The 25,977-nt window shown below is 36.0% G+C and overlaps 1 protein-coding gene across 6 annotated transcripts; it reads left to right on the top strand.

Annotated features, from left to right (window-relative positions):
- The first annotated feature begins 335 nt into the window (after positions 1–335).
- LOC127801849 (uncharacterized) lies at positions 336–25,977 on the top strand. 6 transcript variants are annotated; one of them, XR_008023206.1, is made up of 11 exons: positions 336–497; positions 588–655; positions 3,054–3,135; positions 5,208–5,291; positions 6,479–6,518; positions 8,834–8,879; positions 10,438–10,496; positions 11,661–11,728; positions 17,379–17,527; positions 17,745–17,809; positions 25,722–25,749. XR_008023206.1 is itself a non-coding variant. In XM_052337319.1 (11 exons), exons 1-10 carry the CDS (start codon positions 442–444, stop codon positions 17,818–17,820), a joined length of 663 nt encoding a protein of 220 aa, XP_052193279.1. In that variant the 5' UTR covers positions 336–441; the 3' UTR covers positions 17,821–17,845; positions 25,722–25,977. The 6 variants fall into 6 exon arrangements, 5 of the variants coding, with proteins under 5 accessions (XP_052193279.1, XP_052193280.1, XP_052193282.1 ...); XM_052337319.1 differs by lacking the exon at positions 17,379–17,527 and adding an exon at positions 17,574–17,657 and having other exon boundaries at positions 17,745–17,845; positions 25,722–25,977; XM_052337318.1 differs by lacking the exon at positions 17,379–17,527 and adding an exon at positions 17,574–17,657 and having other exon boundaries at positions 337–497; positions 25,722–25,912.

The following is a 25,977-nucleotide window of genomic DNA, read 5'->3' as shown; positions in this document are numbered from 1 at the left end:
TTTAAAAATACAAAATTTTAAATTAACACGTTTTGATGATACTAACTATTATCTAAAAATACTACTTAATAATGCTTGAAATTATTTTTAATTTCTTAAAATATTAATGAATAAAAAATTACAAAGCATATGTAAATTTACAATTTATAAATTATTAGGTAAAAATAAAAAATAAAATGATAAAATAAAAATTATGCCAAATAATATCTCAATACATTTTCAATATTTCAAAATTTTGACAAATAAAAAATATAATATATAATTGTAACATTTAAAAAAATATATTTTATTTATCGGCCCACGGCTGTGCCTTTGAGGCTTGCGGGCCCGGGCCGACCCGGCCCTAAATTGTCGTTTTAGAGTTCTTCGGACGATTCAGAAACAAAGGCGGTCGGCGAAGCTAGCTAGGGTTCTGAATTCCCCTCTTCGAAATCGGGCAAAATGGCGTCTTTAGCTTCCCTCAAGTCTGCAATATTTGACAGAGAAGAGAGAAAGCAGTGCGTTTATTCACATATCATTTGTTTAGTTATACCGCATCCCTCATCCCGCTCCCCCTGTTGTAAGCCTCGTAAATTCTGTGTTTGCAGGCAGTACCAAGCTCACATACGAGGCCTTAACGCTTACGATCGCCACAAGAAGTTTCTCAACGACTATGGTTTGTTTAATATTCCTTCTTCTCTTCCCTCTCGTCTTCTTCACTTTTCCTCAAAATTCCTACCGTTCGATCCATTTCATTCAAATCTGTTTGTCAACTTGTATCTTTTGAAAAGAAAATGATGTATGGCGACTGTGATTTTGTGTAAGCGCACAGTCGTTTAATTTTTCCATTTGGTTCATTTTTATGCGGTCGGAATTACATTGCCCTTTAAGTCCTGCTTCCTCTGCGTGCTATGATAACATGACGCTAATTGGTACCAGTTCTTGCGAAAAATAAATGATTTCGTCAATTTTGATACTTGAGTAGGATTGCATCTAATGTTGGCTTAATAAGTTTGATATGAAACTAAAGGACATGGCAACTCACTATCTTGAGTTGAAAAATGGACACAGCGAAAGTATGCAAACAATGATCAATACGTTTGTATGTTCCCAGTGTCCCAAAGCAAATGGATATCAACAATCCCCTCAACTAAGGATTGCGGGAGACTACTACTATCCATACACATTCACTTATCATAATTATGCTTGTCAAAAGGGTAAAAAAGAAATGATTGAAGTGATTAATCTTATGTACTAATATATGCTCTTGTTTTTTATTAATGAATCTTGATTACTTAATCTCATTGGGAAGTGGTATGCGTGTATGTTCATTTTTTCTGTGGTTGTGTATGAACTTCTTGAACCTGACATAATTAACATGCATGCATTACGTTTATTAACAAATGTGGCATAAAAGAGGAAAAGAGATGATTGTGCCTTCTATTAAATGGTAGGGACCTTCTGTTATCTGGCTTTCTAAATAGGCTGTAAACAGGATGTGCTACCTTTTAGCTGCCACCAAACCTTATTGTGAAGTTTGTCAAAACCTTCAATAGTAAATTTTTTTGATGTTATACAATCTCACTCTGCATCAGTGCCAAACAGATATTTTCTGATGTCCTGGCTAAGTTGTTTAGCACAGTGGCCATACCAATGATCCACTGATCATATATCTTCAGCTAGGTGATGCTTAGTGTAAATTTGATAAAGTGGATATTGAGGGCATGTGGCCATTAGATTTTCACTTTAAAATTGGACACAATGGAAGCGCACAAATAGTAAGCTTTTATATTTGTTGGATCCATATGTCCTAAAACAAATGGATGATGAACAGTCTTCTCTGCTGAGAAAGAACGGAGGCTACAATCGTCCTCACACTGTAGTACTTCATTCGATTATCATTGTGGCTGCTCATGTATGCTGTAAAATTTGATAAATTTATCAAAAAGTTGTCGTTGCTTTCTGGTATCAGATGCAAAGAGTGATAGGATAGCCTAGGATTAAATTCATAGACAGTAAATGATTCATATTCATAAGATAATAAGATTGGGTTGCGTTTGTGTAAAAGAGAAAAGTTGCAATTATGTTTTGTTTACTTTTTATTAATTGTTCTTAAGCTTCATGGTTTTATGAGTTATGACATGAATATTTCGATCTGTTTAAAAGGATGGTGCATGGATAAGGTTGGGTCAGGTCTGAACTAACTGAACTAATCTTGAGAGATTCCAAGTTTTTATTTTTTATTTTTTTTCTAAGAACTGAATAAGGGTTTAATTCTAGGTTGGGCCCAACTTGTGTTTTGTACTTTTTAGGATCTAATTATTTATCTAAATCTTTTGATAAATTAAAAAAAATTAACCTATTAGCAACAACATATCAAGTCTTTGTCCCATTATGTGGGGTTGGCTACATGAATTCTAGCTAGCCACTCATTTCTATCCATGACTTTATATTTTATAAGGCCCTTACAACTCATATCATACATAAGTCTCTCTCACCAAGTTTTTCTTGGTCTTCCTCAACCTCTTTTACTAGATACTTGTTCCACTTCTACTACTCTCCTCATAAGAGCCTCTATTGGTTTTCTTCTCACATAACCAAATCATCTTAATTGAGTCTCACACATCTTATTTTCAATAGGGGGCCCACCAACCTAATTATGAATAACCTCATTTCTAATTTATTATTTCTTGTATGGCCACACATCCATCTTAGCATCCATGTGTTGGTGCTCTACTGTCCAACATTCTATACCAAACAACAAAGCTAGTATTTCTTATAAAATATCCCTTTTTAACTTTAATGAAATGGTACTATCACATAAAATGATAGATGCACTTTTCCACTTTAACCATCACATTTTAATTCTATGAATAACATCATCATGGGGTTAGTTCTTTGTCTTCTTCCAGCCTTTTGACAATTGTATGGAAAGAGAATTGCCTTAAGTGGACAAACCATCTGTGAAGAAAACCAGAAAGCTTATGCTTACAGTGTTGTATTACTTTTGACGCTTACTTTTTTATCTCTTTTTCCATACCTAATTTGTTGAACCAATATTATGTCGTTTACAGTTGGCTTCTATGGGAAGCAACAATATACACAAGAAAAGTTGCCTGTTAAAACTGATCAAGATACTCTTAGAGAAGGATACCGGTATGTTAATCATTGCATAGCATCAACTTTGCTTCTGTTGTGGTGGATTAATCTTCTCTCAAATGTCAATTGCCTTTGGTATTCTTTTTGAAAATTTCTATTTGTGTTTAATTTACCTCTTGCTAGGCTTTTTGAACTAGATTGGTGTAGACCTTAACTAATAATGTTTCTATTATTGGAAGAAGCTCACTCATTTTATGAATGTCATGTCTTATTAAATACGATCCTGGATAGCAATTGGTATGGAAGACCTGCTATTAAGGCAGGAATGATTTCCAAATTCTTGGTGCTTGATTGGTTGTAGTTTTTGTGTTTTTCTTTCTTTGTTTATGCTGATCTGGGATCTGAAAATTTAAATTTTGAAGCACCTTTCTTTTATCGTAGGTTTTCGTATTCATAGGATAATGATTTTGGTACAAGTGAAAATCTTTCTATTGTTTTTGAATTTGGGATAATGTGATGAAAATTCTTCGAAAATAGTTTTAAACCTAGTTCAACAGAAGTGTTGTCTTGGGGTTTTCTAGTTAGAAGTTTAGAGTTTAGGTAACTGAATGGGCCCTCAATTTCCTATTTGGCTTAGAACTTAAGCAAATTACTAAAGCTTCCAACAAATTATTCAGACTAGGGATGGCCAACGAGAAAAATCTTTGGGTCACTGGTATGGCCACTGTGCCAAACAACTTAGCCACAGTGCTAAAATTTCTTTAAGATGGCTTTTTGATATTGACAGTAACCATGTATGTTCTGGTTAATGCAATGAGAAAACCAGAATATAGATAAAATGGGAGGGCAGTTAATCATCTGAAAGAAAGAAATATTTTTGTAGGTTAACAATTGGAATAAAAGCCATTTTCTTTTTTCTTCTTTTTTTTTTTTTTTGGTATAAGAGAAATGGATACAAGTTAAAATAGGAAGTGAAACATAAAATTTAAGAGAGAAATAGAAAAGGGAGACAAAGGGATAAGAACAATGGAAGGTGGGAGAGGGAGGGAAGAGTTCCATGGAGGAATAGAGAGTAATGTTAGAGATGAGAGAAAATTACAACATAGAGGAAGAAATATAGGAAGAACAAAGAAGTCTTCAATAACTACAGGAAGTGGGGAGGGTCCTCTTGGGGTTATTTTTTTGGGGGGGGGGGGGGGAGGTGTGAAGAGCAGAAAGTGGGAAAGTCAAGAAGAGCAGATATTATTCTAGTTTTCTCTGTTTTTTTCCAAACTTGGGGCTCTGTATTCTTTCTTTTACATCTTGATGCCTCCTTGTAGGTTATAGGAAATCAATCATGTGATAATAAATGCCCAACAAGATGAAAACCTAGGAACCATGAAATTTGATCTAAAAAACCATAACAAAATTATAGAACATAGTACAATCCTATCTTTTAAGTATGCCATTTTTTTTTCTGGACAATCTTGACTGATAGCATCTCATGAAATTGATATAATGTGGCCCTTCATGATAATATTTGTGTGGACAGGGGGGATGAACTAATTGTGGTGGTAATACGAGGATCAGAGATAGGATAGACAAAATGCTAAGATGGTGAAGAAAAAGGGTGGGGGTGGGAGAATGTTACAATACTTGTAAGGCTTTCATTTGTATGAACTCAAGGATTATAGTATTAACAAGGATTTGGGGAATGATGATTAAGATTTTGGGGGTCATTGCTCAAAAGTATTAATATTAGGATTTCAAGGATTTCATGTTTTAATTCATTGTTAGTTTGGTTTTGCATAGTATTTTGGAGAAGAGTTTGTGATCTTTCCATAGCTTGTGAGGGTTTTGTAGTCAGTACAGTGGAGACAAACTTGTATGTTCTAATTCCATGATGCATCATAATTAGTATGGCTGGTTCTCGGAAAGGGTTGATCTGTCTTTGAATCAATTTTTGGATTTAAATGATTTACTTTTTGAGTAAATGATGCTCAGTGAGTATTGCTCCTTTTTGTTGATTATTTTTATTTTTTAACACATGAATAATTTGATTATTTATTTTTTTAACACATGAATAATATCTGATGTTTCCTCTTTAAAACATATTTACCTGAACTTTTCAAAAAATCCACCTTATGTAGGTTTATACGAACTGAAGAAGATGATATGAATCCATCATGGGAACAAAAGCTGGTGAAGCGTTACTACGATAAACTTTTCAAAGAGTATCCTTTGCAAATAAGTCTCAAATTTCCATTATTGTTTTATCTTGGATGGTATATTAGGGAAGTGCTTGAGTACCAAATCCATGATGATGACTTTGAGTGGGTTCTAGCGTTTCTTTTCTTCCTTTTCAAATATGTACTTCGTTGAATAGCAGGTTGCTTTTGTTGTTTATGTTTTGATTCTGGCCACTGTCATTAAATTGTTATTCACATTTTTATAATATAACATGCTTCAATGAGCTACCTGAGTTCCAGTTTTGTTTCCTTCCCTTAAGATAGCTCTAATTTGATGACTTTTGACTTGATGAGCACAATTTGATTTGTTATGTGCACATCATAAGACTGTAATGCTTATGCCACCACAGTGGAAGAGTTCCTATTTGTACTCCACAGGATGGTTTTGTTAATGAAGTCATTTGTTGCCTTTCTGGTGGAGGCCTCAATTCCTCTCACTGTAATGAGCTTGGCCCTTGTTTAGGAGAGAGCATCATATTGCTTTCATAGTCTCAATGAATTTATATTTCTCTTTGAGTTTGCTCATTACTGGCCAACTTCTGCCCTTGAAATGTACTTTGTATGCCAAGGACTATAGCAGTACCTTTATACACTGATAGTTCACACATTGCATTCAGTGCATAAAGGCCACCCAATAGCATCATTCCAATGCGGGGCACTTGTTAGCAAATTTACATTGCAAGGGTATCATGATACCAGATAGCATTTGTTTGTAAATCCACCAGATAGCTCCTAATGGGCAACAAGCCCTGTCATTGTTGTTCTTAAGATATGATGGGATGCAATGCTGGTCTTCCATTAGTGAGTCCACCATCTGGTTTTCTTGTTTCTTTACTTTCACATGTAAGTTCTTTATCCGCCTCTTGGTGTCTCTTTTCTTTTCTTTTCTTTTTTCCCTTTTTAAGAAGTTGATGTAAAGGGAGGTTGGAATTGGAAAAAGAAATTAAAAAATGGAAGTTATCAGAATGACTGAAGCATTGTAACTCCTGTCATCCAGTATGTGCTGTCTTTGCATATTGTACCACCACCTGCCTTTGCATTGGAAAATGGATGACTAATATTGCTGTAGGCATGTATTCAATGTGCTGGTGTTCTTGTTGTCATTCTCTGGCTTTCTAGCAGGTAGCAGAAATGAACAAAATATCTTGTACCTTTCCTTAAACTCATTGAAGATACTGCATTGCTGATATGTCACAATACAAGAGTGGGAAGGCATGTGGCTAGAGATGATGAATAAACTTCGATTATATGCCTTTTTGTCATTGATAATGATCAATAGCTGGGCTTTTGAATTCTTATAATTTCTGCTCTTACTGCGCTCTTTCTATCTGGATAGAAAAACTTGACCTCTGGTTAGATTTGGGCATGCATGGATTTGAAAGACCAAAGATAAGGTCATGCAGTGATAAATATTGAAGACCACATGACTGATATATGTGAAGTTAAACAAAAAGTTGGAAGGGAGAAATTTTTTGATTCAATGGATTGTCAATAAAGATTATTTTTACAATATTACAGACAAGATTTGATAGAGAGTGGGAAGTATTTTGTTCTGCTAGCAAGGCATTTCAAATAAGATAATATGCATAGGACATGATTAACATGGTTTGGTTGTTTGAGAAGAAGACTAATAGAGGCTCCTGCGGAGAGTTGATGAAATGGAATGAGTATCAAGGAAATGAGGTAGAAGAAGACCAAGAAAAACTTGGTGGGAGATACTTATATTATATATGATATGAGTTATAAGAGCCTTACAAATAATAAGGCCATGGGTAGAAATGACTGGTGTAAATTTCATGTAGTGACCCCACAGCAGGACAAAGGCTTGATATGTTGTTGTAGCAAGGCTTTTCAAATCTGTCCTTGTCCTTCTGTTTCTCTGCTACTGCTACCTCAAGCTTGCTTGCACTCGCTGCTAACTAACTGGACTTGCATATTTTTGAAAATAATTACATAGCGATAGTGTCAGGACCTTGGTCCCGACATGGAAATTTTTCCTCTTGAGAGGGAAATTCGGGTTTGAAGAAGGGGAAAAGAGGGAACAGAACGAGAGGGAGAGACGAACAGGGAGTTGCAAGAGAGAAAAATGGGAGAGAGAACAGAGTATTAATTTTGATTATGAAATTCATTACCTCCATTATTGAATAGGGAGCTCTTATACAGCCCCTTTCCCACCAATCCTTGGAGGTTACAACCTTAACAATCTGATGGTCGCATCCTCCAACAGACTAACAGCTTACTACACCCTCCTAACTGCCTACTAACTGCCTATCTGCCTATTGTTACAATCTACAGCATTTACCCACCTACTGTTACAACCATAGGAAACAAAATACAATTTTACCCCAGGTTCCACGTAGGGTCCTGACAGATAGTAAAACCAAATGCTGATGCAAATTAGTAAATTCAAAGTCCTCCTATGAAGTGTTAGGTCTCTTTTTTATTCTTTGATTTCTTTTCCTTCCTTTATTATTAGATTCACTTTGTATAAGTGGACTGCATTACCAGATGTAGATTTAATATAAATTTGGTACATTTTGAAATTTGGATTTTGATTTGGGTTATATATTTTAAATATGTGGCTTAGATTCAAATCATAATGTTTTGGACCTTTTAAAGGTTGAAATAAATTGTTTTGGGGGATCTTGATTTGAGATTGATATTTTTTTGGTCTTTGGAATCTCAATGAAGGTTTGGGTTTTCTAAGAAACTGAAATTCGTAGTTAGATTTGGAGAGAATAGAAGATTGAGGATTGTTTTGTTGTGATGTATTGCAACCAAGTGGTGTAGGTCAGGTGGGGGAAGTTCATGTAGATGATCTTGCACTTTTAAATTGACAGTGGATCTGTGAATATAATGCTCCAGCAGCAACCAACAAGTATTTGAATTTTGTTAATTTTCTCCCTCGAATCCATCATTAAATTTATGTGAATTCAAAATCAAATTTGTGAAATCCACAAGTGGAGATGGGGCCTTACAATGGAATGTCATTATAACCAACAATTGCACTTAATCAAAATTTCCATTTCTTCTCAACAATATTTCTTGTAGTTTATTCTTCTTTTTTCTCATTATATGCATGTATTCTTACAGGTACATACCTGCTATGACTTATTGGCAGTAAGCCTTTCTATGTGAAGATTCTTAATGAGCAACTAACATTACCATAGGGACCATATAGTGCTATGTAACATACGATATAGTTCAGTATGTGATTTTTTAATAAAAATTTTCATACATTTATTCAATAGGATTTATCCTTGCTAGTAAGTGCTAAAGACTAATGAGCCACTTTTATATGCCATATTGTTATCCAATGCAATGGCAGTATAGGTGCTTTATGAATCAAAAAGGACAGATAATCTGAGTCACTTGTGTAAATGCCCAATATAAATTCTGGTCATCGGAGGTTGATTTTATGATTTGAAGAATTTACTATCTCTTGTAATTTACTGCTGGTGTATTATTATTGAAGTCTTCTCTTTTGTCCCCCTACCCCCTCTTTAACTCAACCTTCTTTCTTGTAGATCGGCCTGAGATGGAGGACTGAAAAGGAAGTCATATCTGGGAAAGGTAAAGTTGTTATCTTCAGTAAGCTATTTTTGTTATTCTTCAGCACTGCTGCCCTTGTTATTGGTATTGTTATTCTCCATAAATACTTTGTTTAGCCTTCCTTATATAAATGCCTTGTCATTCTAGTTAGTGATATTTCTTTTAGATCATGGGTGAGAGATGTATTTGGTAATGGTAATGGGCATTAGATCCTAAGTTCCTTTCTTTAGGATTGAAAGGATGATTGATAGGATCACCATTAAATTATAGTTTGTCTTTACCCGTGGGAGACATTTTATAGGACTGTTTGTGTGGCTAATGAAAATGTGGACTCGTTCCTCAATAACTTGAATCCTGGGTTAAAATGTAAACTTGATGTAGAGAAGGCTTATGATCATGTTTGCTTTGTCCCTATTTTACAACATAGAATGGGTTGTGGTACTAGGTGAAGGAGATGGGTCATTTAGTCTATTTCTACAGTTATAATCTCCATTTTAGTTAATGTTGCCCCTGGATATTTGTGGTGGAGAGATCCTTTTTCTTATTCTCTCTGCATTATACTTTATTGAGGTTTTAGTCTCACGTTGCAGAAAGTTGAGAATAAAGGTTGGCTATGTGGATTTTTTTTTTTTTTTGAGGTAGAAATACCCTGGTTGGTCTTAGTCTCCAATCTATTCTTTGCTGATGGCACTCTTCTTTCTTATTGATTTTGTTGCATAGTTAGACCTGCCATTAAAGTCAGTTATCTACCAGTCATGTCAGCTTTGCTGCACATTAGACAGCTATATCTTCATTTTTATGTTGATAGGAATCCTGGTTCATTGATAGATTCCTGTCATTATGGAACTTACCTAACTACTTGGAACTGGCTTAGTATGTGCAATTGCTAGATCCATGGTAGTTGGACAGGATAGAGTCTTGTTTTCTTAATTTTCTGTTTATTTATATTAAATATGTACTTTGAATGGTTTGGCTTGATTTCTCTTCCCTTCATGAATTAGAATCTCTCAAAATTGATGGTAGGTTGGGAATACTACGAATATTGCTCTTTTGAAGCTAGCCACATTTTTTGGAGTTAAAACAAATTTGATGATTTGAAAATTGGAATGGAGCTTTTAGATGGTTTAGGTCAAACTTTACATACTCTACAAGTTTCTTATTGTCCTCTTTCTAGTCATTAACTTTACATTATTAGACTTGAAATATTTGAAGAAATGTTCAGAAGAGAAGCCATTGTCTCAAATATTGACAACTGGCCACTGCCAGTTTCTTGATTTTGGGTCTGCTTGACTATAGATGGCCTGTCCTATTCTCATTGTTTTCTGGGCTTTAACAAATCTTACTTTATCCACTGATTTGTGGTTTTACTTTTCTCATTAAATCTTTGAGGAGCTTTACATTATTTGGCAGTGAAATATTTGAAGAGTTAAGAAAAAGAACTTCTTTAAACATTAAAAAATAGCATATGTTTTCTTGTCAATTTGATACTAGCAGTTTCCTGCTCTTGGTCCGGCTTGTCTGTAAATTCATTGTTTTAATGGCAATGGAAGTGAGGATTGACTCATTATTGTTGTGTCAGGGCAGTTTGTGTGTGGTAACAAGCACTGTAATGAAAAAGATGGACTTTCAAGCTATGAGGTGAGAATTTCTTCTGCTTGCTTTCTAATTATTTTGATTTTACCTGAGATAAGGCAAGCCGAAGTGATTGGTTATTTATGAGATTTATCTTTGAAACTTTGCCAACTTTTTGCATTACGAATATGAAGACTTCTATATTGTCTTTGCTATCTTGGGGTTCACTTAAATCCCTGAGAAGAATCTTCAAATCCTTTCTGAATTTTGGATTTGTAGGAAAAGAAACTGTCTTTTCTCTTTATTTACCTCAGTAAAATCGTTACAACTCTTTCTGAAGTTTATGGTTATTGATTGCATTTCATGTAGTCATTGTTCCTCCTAGAGGACATCTTTTCCCTCCTTGTACCATTTGGCCTGAGCAATAAAATCCTTCCTTGACAAAATGGAGATAAATGAAAATGGTTGATTGCATAGGACCAATTTGATAACTAATTCCACAAACGTTAACTGGGGATGTCTATGATCATGTTTTAGTGTGTTTTCATATTACTGAAACCAAGTTGAATGCGTTATATAAATCTGCCCAGAATAACTTAACCATATTAACCTTCTGTTTGTTACCATGCCTGCTAAATGGCATTGTTTTCTATTTTGTAAATTCTATTGGACACACTTTCAGCAATATCTCAGTGGGAACACAAAGGCTCCAATGCCTCTACCTACAAGATTGCTGATTCTCTTGCCTTGATATTAAATATTATGATGTACAAAGTCTCAGCTGCTAATTTTAGTTTAGTGTCCTTTGTTTGATTGACACACAAGAGCTTTTCCTTCTCTTGCTCTTGAATTTATAAACCTGTACGGCCAATTTTATCTTACGAAATTGTTCTTTAGTTCCTGTTTTGATACTTCTTTTAGAGTTAGTTAAGCTAGTATTTAGTGTATTTAAATCCCAGGAGGAAATTAACTGCAAAAGGCGTAACTAAATGTGTTTGGCATGATAGAAAAACTAAAATGTGCTGGTAGTGATTGTAAAATTTGTGAATGTCTCCTCATGAAATGATTGTCATCAATGAATTTTGAACAATAGACAATTTTTCTCATGTCGACTATGAAGCACATAAAAATATTATTACATTTCAAGATGCTAATTGTCAAAAGGTTTAAAGTTATAATTTACACCAGTTTCTTGTTTTCTTTGCATCTAATTTGGTTGCCACATTGCAGGTTAACTTTTCTTATTTTGAAGCGGGGGAAAACAAGCAGGCCCTTGTGAAACTAGTAACATGTGAGAGGTACGTGGTTGCAGCTCCTTGATGCATGTTTCCTTTATTGCAGCTGTCCTAGCATTACGTTTTGATAAGTTTAGGCCCCCCAACACCCCCCCCCCCCCAAAAAAAAAAAGAAAAAAAGAAAAAAAGAAAAGCTCTGACTTGTGAGGATATCCTCTCTCTTTACTTGCTGTTCTTTAAGGTTCTCTCTTGCTGATGTTTTTGCTGGATTTACTTTATCATTCTCTTCAATTACCATGTCATTCTGTATAGAGAGTGAACATGGTTTGAATTTGCTGTGTCAATGTATTGCCATGTTACTATGGAAAGCTCTGTGGATATTATCTATTGTTGATTTCTATATGCATTTGATGGCGCCTTGTGATTGAGTTACTGATTTTTTGCAGTTGTGAGATATCTCTTTACTAATTCGATTAATGTTTTGAGTTTTTGTGATCTCAACTGATTAACCCTATAGTGATGTTATAATTAGCACATGAATTTCGATATGTAAATTTGGAGTTAGAAAACAGAAAACAGCTAAACCCTGCAAAATCTGTTCAATGAATCTTCAGGTGAAAACAAATAAAATTGCATTTCTGTTGCAAGGTAAGGGAAGGCGTGCCTCCAACGAGGGGTGTTTGTTATTTAAAGTACTTATATGGGTGAAGGTATCTACTAATGGGTACTCCACTGACTATTGCCACATGGAAACCTTCTATATGACAACTCCCTATGATCTTGCAACTTGTCCTCTTGAGCTATCACAAGGTTTACCATGATTGCAACTAGCTTATGGATTTTTGTCATGACCCAAAATCCAAGTCTCGGGATTGAGAATTTGTGTTTTTCATTTTTAATTTATTTTCTTAATTCATTCTATTGGTCTTCTTTTGAGACAAAGTCAAATGATCTTATTTCGATCATACTCAATTGATGGTTTTGAGTTACACACACATATACATAAATACAAACTTGTAATGGCATGACATAATGAAAGTAGGAACTCTACAAATTACCAGAGTTACAACCCATGAGTATTTTAAAATACAAATTTGACAAAGTCTTAAGAAAGTATACGAGGAAAAGATATTGTGGTAATTCTGCCACGATTATCAGACTTCACAGGGCTGTATAGCAAGTACAGATTCAAGTCCGCAACGTATGCTTTTTATTTGAGAACTATACATGCATTACCTGAAAATTCTGACAAACAAACGGAGTGAGTTTTTGTATAAACTCAGTAAGATGATATCTATCTAAATGTGCATATAGGCAAATACTAAGTGATGGTGTGGGGGAGTCACATAATAGTTTAGTAAGATAATGGATATCACATATGATCCCTATAAATATGCAGCATGATTACTCACAGTATTTCACAGATTTGCACCAATGCCAGAATAGCAACCTTTTTGTTGCATAATCATAGTAGCAACTTGTCCCGATCCTAAGAATCCCCAATGATAGATTAGTAATATGAATTACATGTATTTCTCTTTTAGTTGTACTCTTATGTTGTAACTGTTAGTACCTTCATTGGTAAAGCCTATAAATAGGCTAAGGTAGTTAGAGAATGGCATGTTTTGAATGATAATTGAATTCAATCATTTCTCTCTCATTAATTCTCTCTCAATTTCCTGCTGATCTCTCTCTAATCTCTCCCCTTCTCTGTTCTGTCTGCAACTCTCCCTCATCTCTGTCTATTATCTCCCTCTTTTTGTCCAATTCTCCTCCAATCCTTCTGTTCTTGGTCCTAATTCCCTCGGATTTTTCCGATTTCCAACCCAAACCCTAGGTTAAACCTTAGGTACATGACACAACATAGTTCAGTTGCCATGTCAAAATAAAATACTGACAAAATCATATGCAAGCAAACAAAATACAGGTTAATATCTTACGTGACAATATCTTGTTATCAAAATAGTTGAGCCTCAAAAACTCCCTCCTTCGGATGCCGTTTCTTCCCAATTTTCTTCTCTGACATTCCCACCCCTATATCTCATTTTAGCATTCACTGAACCTCCCTTTTATTGGCTTGGGAGGTGGGATGAAAGGGCAAGTATGTATATGATAAGTCATGTTTTTCTTTTATTTTTATCTTCTTTAATTCCGAAGTGACAAGATCATTTGTTTTACTTGATTGCTAAGTAAAACACTTTGGTTTCTAGGCAGCCACGTTGTGGCTTCTTTTGAGAGGCCACGTGGCCTCCTTTGGAAACTTTTTTATTTTTTATTTTTTTTGTACAAATGTATTGTGTATATATATATTATTGTTTTATTTCCATTCACGCACTCACACACATATATTTCTTATCTCTCATATACCAAAATTAATTTATACTCACACATGCATATACTTTCTAATTAATAAAGTTTGTGGGATATTACAATTTATGTGCATTCTCTATCCCTAAGTGGTGCAAGATGGCATCTTTGTACATTGAAATCTTCATACCAGGAGGTGTGGCCTGTAGAGCTGTAGAAATGTGCTCACAATTCAAATACCAGAGCAACAACTTGAGAAAAAAGATGTGGTTGAAAAGCATAGAGGAGAAGAAACAAGGGCAGGAATAAAGAGATACAGAAGCCGAGAGTATGGGGAAACCTGCAGAGATGAATCTATGCATGGGAAGAGAGAACCACCAAAGAAAGAAGCAACCTGGCTAGGATGAAGAACTGGGGGGTGGGGGTTATAGAAGGAGAATATAATAATGATGAGAGGAGAGACTGTTGGGACAGAGAGTAAAAGAACAATTAGAGGTGAGAGAGATTAGGATAAACAATGAGAAGGGTAATGAGACGAAAGGAAGGATGAATGCAATGGGATAGTGAAAGAGCAAGTGGGGATTAGAATAAGAATGGAATAGGAGGATGAATAAGGCATCAGATAGAATATAGAAAGAGAAATGGGGGAGGGGGGAATACTGAAAGCTGAGCACTTCAATCTCCCAGCAGTCACATTTTTTCCATCTTTTATAAATATCATTTATCCTACTGCTTGGAGGATCATTTTGTTGAATCTTAGAAAAACTTAAATAACAATTAATTTTTCTATAAACTACTATTATCCTAAGTAACAATTAATTTTTCTATAAACTAATATTATCTATTATGTAACTGTCTAAGGCTCAAGAGGTTGATCATTAAAGCCCTAATAACTTCCAAGATTTAGAAGATATAGTTACTGCAGATAAAACTATTTTCCTAATAAAAATGTGACTCTTGTAACAATTTGACTCATGCATCAACTAGGTCCACCACTTATGGGTATGGGTTTAGAATTCAAGGTTTACTCAAGATTTTTATCCTCCTTCCTCAAGGGATTTCCCTCTTCCTCAATCTATGAGGGAGGCCAACTACAACCTACAACACATGGAGTAGTTGACTGACTGCCCTGAGGAAGTTGACTTTGCTAGTAACGCTTAGGGCAAACAGCTGGCCAAAATGAGGGATAGCAATAAAAGGTCATGTTATTTTTATCATCCATTCAATGTCTTCTTTGGTAAAAAAATACTAGCCATTCTTTTTATTTTTTAGTAAGGTTAATTAATGAACACTTGTTTTTTTTCTAAAATCTCATGTACCCTATTGAAGGACTGAGTAGAGCAAGATAACATTTTGCATGGTAATTTTGGAAATGAACTTCTAAATGCCCTTCAAAAAGCAAATAAATAAGCTCAAAACATATAAAATATAGCGTCTCCTACTTTGGACTAAACTATTATTGCAAAAGTTAGTGAATTTTACCAATGATCACTGTGGATCTCATTTATGCAAAAACAAGTGAGCAGTAAAATTCCTCATAGAGAGTGCACAGAATAAAAAACTAATTTGTAATCAGCAATGATGTCTGTTAACCCTCTATATGACCAAATTTTGACTTTTATCTGGTGATTATTCAAGAATAATTTCCATTTAATAAATAACCATTCCTGGTACTCTCTTGCGATCTTGGTTTTCTTAATTATCTACTCTTACTCAATCTTCCATTAGGGTCATATATACTATGGCAAATAGATGGTTAAAAAAAAAGTTATCTAGCGCGCCCCCCCCCCCCCCAAAAAAAAAAAAAAAAACAAAAACAAAAACAAAAGAGTTGAGTTTCAAAACCTGATTCAGTCCATGATGACTAGTCAATCAAGTTTGCTCTCTTGCATTCCCATTAAGTGTATGCATGTTATTGGTAGTATGTTTGCCATTCTTATTCATGTGCAATTTAAGCTAGGTGGATGTGGTGAATGTTGACCTAACTTAATAAAATTTCGGAGTGATTTAATTTGCCCAGGGTAACATGAGCACTGGAGCTTTGACCAATCAGTTGAACTGTGAGGTCAAGTCACCTTCAATAAAAATATTTATGCATGTGAGGAGTGTGAAGCGACTTTTGCGAAATTTTCTCATGGATTCTTGTATCCAAATATTTTTTATCTTTATTGAAGGATTTTATGTGGTGGTTAAGACTGATAGAATTTGCTTTTCAGTTAGAAATAGCAGTTGGTAACCTGGTAGATTTGAAGGATCATAGGTGGCTGTTAAAAAGTTGCCTTGAGTATAGGATAAGAAGATCAGTGAAAGCAGTGCATTTGAGGGCCAATGAAGAATTAAATAGGAGTTTATATTCCAATTTGTAATTAGTGATAGTTGGGGGGGGGGGGTTAAACTGTAAATATGTTTATGTCTTCATTGGGATATCTGCCTACTCTATAAGGCAAGGGGTAGCCAAGAGATAGAGTAGATTTCTCATTTTTGTTGTAACGAGTACTGTTTGTTCTGAGAGAAAGGCTAGCATTGATAGATAGCTTTGTAATCTTGGGGAGTGAAGGCTTGATGTACTCGGGAATAGAAGGAAGGGAACCAACTGTGTATTGATCATTCATATGGAATCAAGAAAGCTGCTCGAGGGGTGTTTTGACTGCTGGATGTAGGATTGCATATTGCAATCTGAACCAGGATAAATCTTTGTATTTTCTTGTAGTTTGATTGTTTTCATTCATTTAAATTGTATTCTTTAAATTTCTGTCTTATTTCTGTTGTTTGGTTTTGATTTCGGGTTGAAGAGTGGCTGAATTCTTGTCTAAGAAAACTGATCCAGTGACCCTAGGATTAACAGTGGCAATCCGGTGCATTGAGAAGTATTAGCAGAAAATTAGCCTACCAGTGATGGACCAAGTTCTCATCTCTCCTCTCTGCTGTCCTATGATTCATTGAGATGCTTCTTGCTGTATAACTGGTCACCTGAGGGTTTAATATGTTCAATCTGAAGTTATGAATTTCTATACTTTTATTGTCCTTTCTTTACTTGCTTCTCAAAAGATTATCTGCTTGTTTCCCATTTTGTCTCTTTTATTATTGTCTGTTCTGAAGGCTAACCTTGGTAACAACAGTAAAGGTTGCTTCTTTATGAAGGTTATGGGTTCAAGTTGTGGAAATAACCTCTCTGCAAAGGGCGAGGTTGCATGCATAAATGACACTTTTCTGACCCTATCAAAGTAGGGGGCCTCATACATTGGAGATGCCTTTTATGACTTTGATATTTCTAATGGAGGCATTTTTTTTCCCACAATTTTCCTGGATAATTCACTCATCATTTTATTACATGCTAAATGATTTCTGTCCCAATACCGTCATTATCATGGCATAAATCTCATACTTTCTGAACTAAATTTAACAGGATCTCCCAAATAGGAACCTGAGTTCATCATGCAATTATGATTTCCTGGAAATTCAAGTTTGGGTGCTTAAGCTATTTGTTTAGTTGGAGAAAAAACTTTTGTGCGCCAATCCAACTTCTTTTAGTTCACTTGCATCAAATTTACCTTGGTAACCTCTTAACTCCATATCGGCTTGGTTGATTATGTATGCATAGATGTGCTGAGAAGCTTCTTTATAAAAAGAGGAAAGAGAAGGAAGAATTGATAAAAAGAGAGAGAGAAGATCTCAAGAAGAAGAGGTCTCCTACCATTTGATGTGTAATTGCTAATAAAAGATGCATTCCGCATTCTCTGCTGCACAGAACTTACTTCTGTTTTCTTCTCAGGGAAAGGTCAGAAAGTGATGATGACATTGATCCTGCAAATTCAAGGAGACAGGAAAGGAGAAAAGGTTTTGTTTAACTACTGATTCTGCTGAAAGCGTCATGTTTGTACTGTTGCTATTTATTTATTTATTTATCATTCTTCTTTTATGATATGATACTCTGGGGAGGTGGCTAGTGGTTCCCTATTCTTTATTCTTTGTTCTCTACTGTCCGCGTATGACACACACTTCGGGAATAGGCCATAGTGCAGCAGCTTGGGCCCTCAGATGTGCTGCTACAGGTTTAAACTTAAGTGCAGACATGTAATTCAACTTAGATGTCTTCTCGCTAGGCTTTCTGTCTCCCTAAATTTGCACTAGGCTCTATATCTTGGATTGGGCATGAATTGTGGTGCTATTTCTTGTTGATTTTATTTTCTTGTGAAATTTTAGTAAAAGGGAAAGCAGTCAATTAGAGACAGCGACTATTTATATAATTTGATGGGAATATATACAAGCCTATAAAATGAGCGCTGCTGGTTTGTGGATGTTGAGATGATTGATTAGCACGACTGGAAAGGACAGTTAGAGATGAACTAGCAGTCAAAAACTAAAAAAGGGTGGGAGAAGGTAAAATGGCATGGTTTGGCAATGGCACATTTTACTACATGCATACTAAGTAGAGCATTTAATGACATCACTTCCAAATACACCAGCTAGCTTAGTGCATCTGTTACAGGCATGAATTGGGGATGCACTGGGCTAAGCTACTTCTGACTTTTGAGCAGAAAAGCATAAATGTGTCTTTCAATGTACTACTATTAAATTAAGTTGCCTGTTTCTGTTAACTAATGCAAAAGGACTTCCTTCGGGTTGGCATTTGGGAGGAATAATTATGCAAGTCTCTTAGAGGAGATTGGATGCTCAGAAGGTAGAGGCTGTAAGAAACTTTCTGGGAAAATAGCTTTGAATTATCTTGTGAGAGAGATGGATTGTTGCAGAAGGTGGTGAGCATAATGATGCAGAACCAAGTGTTGAAAAGTCAAAGGCAAACTTGCAATTGGAATTGAATGGAAGGTGGCCTGCCACTTTAATTAAAAGACAAAAGTGGGCAGCCAGCTTTGTTAGGCAGCAACCACAATTGATTGCTGCTCATGCTTTCTGCCAAACACGTTCTTTACGCGTGAGGGAGGCCTATAAATTGGCCTTCCAGCTCATTTGTTGAGCATCTCACTTCATTCAAGTTTCTCAATTGTAGAGAGAGAAAAATAGAGAGTTAGAGAAAAATAGTGCTTTCTCCTATTTTCATGAGAGATTATTTTGTTTTTATCTCCTTGTGATCTAGAGAGAAAGTTGTAACTCCTATTATTTTTCATAGTAAATTCTTCTATCATTGCTTGTGGTTTTTACTCTAATTTGTTTGGGGGTTTTCCACATAAAATCTGTATCTAATTATTTTTCTCAAATTGTCAGTTGCAACCCTGCTCTAATCCGGTGTTATTTTACAACAAGTGGTATCAGAGCTGACCCTTGGAGAAGGTGGCCTGATAAGGGTGGGGAGTGGCGCCAAGGAGTGAGGGCTTGTACAAGGAACGAGTTCTGGCAGGCTTCTAGGATGGCAACCCCCTAAGGGGAGAAGATCTGAGACCAATTGTAAGGTTGCATGACGATGACGTCATGTGCTCAAAGACAAAGGGGGGAGAATGTAATACCCTAAGAGCCCAGAAAAGGGTAATATATATCAATGATAAGTTAGGAAGGAAACAACACCAACTTGATACCTTTTGGGCTGAATGTAGGAAAAAAAAAACTCTCGGGTTAAGCATGCTTGAGTTGGGGAAGTTCAAGGATAGGTGACCTCCTGAGGAGTTCGCATAGGCCTATCAGGGTAAGTTGTTCCGGTCATTCCTATCGCTCAATGCGGGATGTTACAAATGTTTTGGCTATTGTAAAAATAACACCGAATTAGAGTAGGGTCGCAGCTGACAATTTGAGAAAAATAATTGGACACAGATTTTACGTGGAAAACCTCCAAACAAATCAAGGTAAAAACCACGGGTAAGGATAGAAGAATTTACTATGAGAAATAATAGGAGTTACAACTTTCTCTTTAGATCACAAAGAGATAACAACAAAATAATCTCTTAAAAATAGGAGAAAACACTATTTTTCTCTAACTCTCTATTTTTCTCTCTCTACATTTGAAAAACTTGAATGAAATGGGATGTTCAACAAATAAGCTAGGGAGGCCAATTTATAGGCCTCCCTCACGCGTAAAGAACGCGTTTGGCAGAAAGCATGAGCAACAACCAATTTTGGCTATTGCCTAACAAAGCTGGCTGTCTACTTTTGTCTTTTAATTAAAGTGGCGGGCCATATTCTATTCAATTCCAATTCCAAGTTTGCTTTTGACTTTTCAATAATCTCCCATTTGAAGATTTGATTGTGATTGATGAGGATCAATCAATCTTCACACCATTCTTTCTTCCCTACCATTCCCTGTTGCTACATCTCTACTAGGCCACTAGAGGATCAACACCAAACAAACTTGTCAATATTGACTGCCTTTGTCATGAAATCTGCCAGGTTGTCTTTAGTATGAATTTTCTACATATCCACTGTTCCTTCTTCCACTTTCTCATGAACGAAGTGAAACTGAACTCAAATGTGCTTTGTCTTTGAATAAAAGACTGGATTCCTTGCAAGATTCAAGGCACTTTGAATGTCACATAACAGAGAAATCTTTTCTTAATTGTGCCTGACCTCCAATACCATCTTCTGCTTCTTTACTAATTTGTGTAGTTGCTATATATTCTGCTTCTGTTGTTGACGTGGCTACAACTGACTGCAGTTTTGAAACCCAGCTTACAGCTCCGCCAGTAAGTGTAAATACATATCCTGTGGTGAATTTGCTTTTGTTAAGATCACCTGCATAATTTGAGTCAACGTATCCTCTGACAATAAAGTCTAATCACCCATAACATAATGCAACATCTGTGGTCCCCTTAATGTATCTCATGACTCTTTTCACAGCATTCCTATGCTTTCTATCAAGATTTTCCATGTATCGACTAACCATTCCCACTGCATGTGCAATGTCTGGTCTTGTACAGATCATAGCGAACATTAAACTTCCCACTGTTGATGCATATGATACTTGGGACATTTCCATTCTTTCTTCTTCACTGCTAGGACTTATACTGGAGGATAACTTGAAATTAACAGGAAGTAAGGCAGAAATTGACTTACAATCTTGCATGTTGAAGCGCCGCAAGAGCTTTTTCAAATAATTTTTTTGAGAAAGCCAAATCTTCCTATTATTTCTGTCTAGTGAATTTGCATCCCTAGAATCTTGTCTGTTGGTTCCAAGTCCTTCATTTCAGATTCCCTAGCCAACTGTGCCTTTAATTCTTTAATACGATATTTGTTGGGGCCTTGCCACTAACATGTTGTCTACATACAACAACAAAATAGTGTAATCACTTTCACCAAATCTCTTGAAATATGCACAAGGGTTTGCATTAAGTCTGTTGTATCCAAGGCTCATAATAAAGGAATCAAATCTCTTATAGCAACATCTCGGCGCCTGTTTGAGATCGTATAGAGATTTGTTCAACCTGCAAACCAAGTTCTCTCTCTCTTTTTCTTCAAAACTCTCTAGTTGGAGCATATATATTTCTTCTTCAAGATCTCCATAAAGAAAAGCCATCTTCACATCTAGCTGCTCTAGATGTAGGTCAAATGTAGCACATTTCTAGGACCACTTGAATTGTAGTAATTCGAACAATAGGAGAAAATATCTCATTGAAATCAATCCCTTCTTTCTGAGCATATCCTTTTACCGTCAGTCTTGCACAATACCGCTTCACTTGATCATCGTTATTACGCTTGATCTTATACACCTATTTGTTACCAATAGGTTTTCTTCCTTGTGGTAATGACACAAGTTCCCAAGTCTTGTTCTTATGAAGAGCTTTAATTTCTTCTTGCATTGCTGCGATCCACTGAGATGCATTTGAACTGTTCATTGCTTCTTAAAGAGTTGATGGCTCTCCATCCTCTGTTAGAAGACAATATGCAACATTACTCTCCATAACATAATTCGAGTGCCAACCTGGCCATCTTGTCAAGCGACTTGACCGACGAATTTCTGGTGCCTCAGACACAACTGGTTCTTTTGTTCCTTATGCTCTAGTGCTACTTCAGAAGAATCATTTGTTCAGATTCCTTTTCTACCTGTACCACTAGTGTCCGGATCACTTTCTTTCCTTTGTAATTTATCTTCTACAAAGATAACATCCCTGCTAACTATAACCTTGCGGGCAGTGAGATCTCATAGGTGATACCCCGCCACTCCTTCAGCATACCCCAAGAATAAGCATTTCTTGGATTTTGGATCCAACTTTGTAGTTTCTTGGGCATTGTACATTACGTATAATGGACTTCCAAATATACGGAGGTTTGAATAATCATCTTTCTTCCCAGTCCATATCTCCATCGGTGTACTTCAACTCAATTGCAGTTGATGGGGCCCGATTTATCACATAACAGATAGTATTAATTGCTTTGCCCAGAAAAAACTTTTCTAAGCCTACAGCTCCCAGCATTACTTTTGTTCTTTCTAACAAGGTTCTATTCATCCGCTCTACCACTCCATTTTGTTGAGGTGTGTATGCTGTAGTGAACTATCTTTTAATGCCTTCTTGATTACAGGATTTGGAAAATTCATTGCTGGTAATATTCTCCTCCATTATCTGTCCTTAGGCACTTGATCTTCTTTCCAGATTCAAGTTCCACCCGTGCTTTGTATACTTTGAAGACTGAAAACACATCTACCTTCCTCTTGATGGGATACACCCAACATCTCCGAGAATAGTCATCTATGAAGGACACAAAATACTTTGCTCCTCCCAAGGACATAACTGGTGCTTGCCATACATTAGAGTAAACCAATTCTAGAATTTCTTTGCTTCTTGAATTTGATGTGTTGAATTTCAACCTGTGTTGCTTACTTGTAACACAATACTCACAGAAGGGTAATGATACATTTGTGAGACCCGGAAGTAGATTCTGCTCCATAAGAATTTTTATTTCTTGTTCAGACATATATCCAAGTTTCTGATGCCATACTGTTGTAGATCTTTCACTTGGATTACTTGAAGCAACTGATGCTTCTCCTTCAAGAGAGTCTCTCCCTTCAACATGTACAATCTTGCAGTCACATTTTCTCCCTTCATTAGTACAAGTGCTCCTCGAATCACTTTCATAATCCCTTTCTCAATCACAATTTTGCAGTCAAGTTCATCCAGTTGTCCTAAAGACAACAAATTCTTCCTCAGGCCTTCCACATGCCACACTTCTCGAACGGTGCGAATTGTACCATCATACAACTTCAACTTGATGGTTCCAATATCGACAATCTTTAAGGCATGATCATCATAACTGTACACAGATCCTTCAAAGATCGGTTCACAATGATGGGACCATTCTTTTTGAGAGGTCATGTGAAATGAAGCTCTCGAGTCAATGAGCCATACATCAGCAAATCTTTTTATGCCTTCATAAGTCGTCACTGCTTCACAACATAGTGCATCACCTTCACCTCAGGTACTTACTACATTTCCTTCTGGATTGGAATTTTTCTTGTTTAAATTCCAACAATCTTTCTTCAGGTGACCCTTTTTGCCACAATTATAGCATTTCAGGTTCTTACTTTTTGACTTTGACCTACCATTATTTTGACTCCCACTTGAGTCATGTTTCGTTGATCTCCCTCTCACCACCGTTAGTGCCTCCGCTTGTTGCGAACTGGCAAACTTGTCTTCTTTGTTTTTGCGCCGATTTTCTTATTCCAGAACAACAACTGCAACATCATCGAAGACTAGGATTTTTGTCGTGGAAATATTCGTCAGATTGATGATGAGTTGATCATACGAATTTGATAGACTTTGAAGTAAAAGTTTAGCACGCTCATTTGTCTTTATTTTATAACCCAGAGATGTGAGTTGAGAAAATAGAGTATTTAAAGTGTTGATGTGCTCTGTTATCGAAGTAGATTCTAATGTCCGTAGATTATACAATTTCCTCTTAAGGAAAATTTTGTTGTGAAGTGTTTTGACCTCGTACAATTTTGTAAGATGATCCCAAATATCACTTTTTGTTCTCTTCTCTTCGATGTTAGACAATATCTCATCTGCTAGTGCCAGATGAAGATTTGCAACAGCATTCTCGTCCATCTCATTCCACTTGTCGTTATCTGTGAAGTCTCCTCGGCCTATCACTGATGGCTGCTAAGCAATTATTTTTTCTCAAGATAGCCTTCATCTTCAATTTGCACGGTGAGAAATTTCTCCCATTGAACTTTTCAATCTCAAATTTTGTCACCATTGCTTCTATCACGAACTAATTTTGAGCACAAAATTAGCTCCCACTATTTCACGTGAACAATAACCGTACGTATGAATAGTACTTCTGTATACGTGAATAGTACTTAGTACCTTCCAAAAGAGTGATTAATAATCTAACTTATTTTCTGATGTGGAGGATCCACTTTTACAATAGCAATCACAGAGCATACAATAAGTAGATATCAACACCCAAATGTCGGGTTTGATACCACTTGTTGTAAAAATAACACCAGATTAGAGTAGGGTCGCAGCTGACAATTTGAGAAAAATAATTGTACACAGATTTTACGTGAAAAATTCTCAAACAAATCAGGGTAAAAATCACGGGCAAGAATTGAAGAATTTACTATAAGAAATAATAGGAGTTATAACTCTTTTTAGATCACAAAGAGATAACAACAAAATAATCTCTCCTGAAAGTAGGAGAAAACACTATTTTTCTCTAACTCTTTATTTTTTTCTCTCTCTACAATTGAGAAACTTGAATGAAATGGGATGCTCAACAAATGAGCTGGGGAGGTCAATTTATAGGCTTCCCTCATGCGTAAAAAAACGCGTTTGGCAGAAAGCATGAGCAGTTGCTGCCTAACAAAGCTGACTGCCCACTTTTGTCTTTTAATTAAAGTGGCAGGCCACATTCCATTCAATTCCAATTGCAAGTTTGCCTTTTGACTTTTTAACAATCTCCCACTTAAAGACTTCACACCTTTATCCCACTAGGTGTGGAGTATTGTGGTGATATAGGCAACATTTCTTGGTTGATATGAGTAAGGATGCGAAAGAGAGCTTTTTTTCTCAATATGCATGGCAGAGATCATAGGTTGGAGGTTACTTTCTGGAGCCTTTGGCTCAATATGCATTGCAGAGAGGAGAGGTTGGAGGTTACTTCAGGGTTGGTTTGTTTCCCGTGGGTTTTTAGGTCTTGAGATAAAACATTACCATTGCAAGCCTTTATCCCCCTAGGTGGGGTTGACACAATTAGTTTTGTTCATGGTTATATCTTCTGTGAGGTCATTACATTACATGCCATACCTAATTTAGGGGTTCCGGTAGCTTCAGTAAATTGGTGATGGCAAATTGCAAGTAAAACAAATTACAAAAGCTGCTTGCTAATATGGCTAAAATCGGAATGTTAAAGTTGTGTACGCTATAATATTTATTGATGAAACTTAAACTGCGTATCCACTGTTACCAGTTTATGTGGGAGTAGGGCTGAACCAAGAATAAGTACTTCTACAGTCAACAGGAGGCCCTGGTTCTGGTTAAATTCATTAAAACAGACTTTCAATTACGCAAAAGAAGCTCCAGGAGCTCAGCTCATTTGTCTGGTGTTCTCCATGTTCATTTATATTCTTTATTATGTGCTTTTCAATATTGATCACACTTCAAGTGAGAAGTTCTATTGTTGCACAGTAAGTTCAGACTTAGACTTGTAAATCAAATAGAAGTGGCACTGAATAATGATCTATATGTACCCTTCAATGTATGTAGGTTTAGATTTTATGATAGCCTGATAGGTACTCTAGTGGTTCCTTGTTGATTCTCATCCTTGATCATCCAATAAAGCTTACCTTTTATTTTACATTTTGTAGGAAAAAAGGCTTCAATTTCAGGAAATGATCACAAGAAATTTGATGATGAAAACTTCGATGAGTTTCTTGAGGGGATGTTTCCTTGAGTTGGGCTGGGCAACGGATTGTACCTTTTCAAAATGCCTTTGTACTTGTGACAGTTAAAGTTTGAAAATAATGAAATGAGCTGAAATCTGATCTGTCGTTGTACATATCTAAAGCATAGCAAAGAAATGCACTGACAACAATAATAATCATAAGCCTTAAATCTTTATAA

The sequence above is a fragment of the Diospyros lotus genome, chromosome 5 (genome assembly GCF_014633365.1).
Source record: "Diospyros lotus cultivar Yz01 chromosome 5, ASM1463336v1, whole genome shotgun sequence".
In the NCBI taxonomy this organism is placed as follows: domain Eukaryota; kingdom Viridiplantae; phylum Streptophyta; class Magnoliopsida; order Ericales; family Ebenaceae; genus Diospyros; species Diospyros lotus.
The sequence above is the reverse complement of the archived record's forward strand: the minus strand, read 5'-3'. Positions and strand labels throughout refer to the sequence as shown.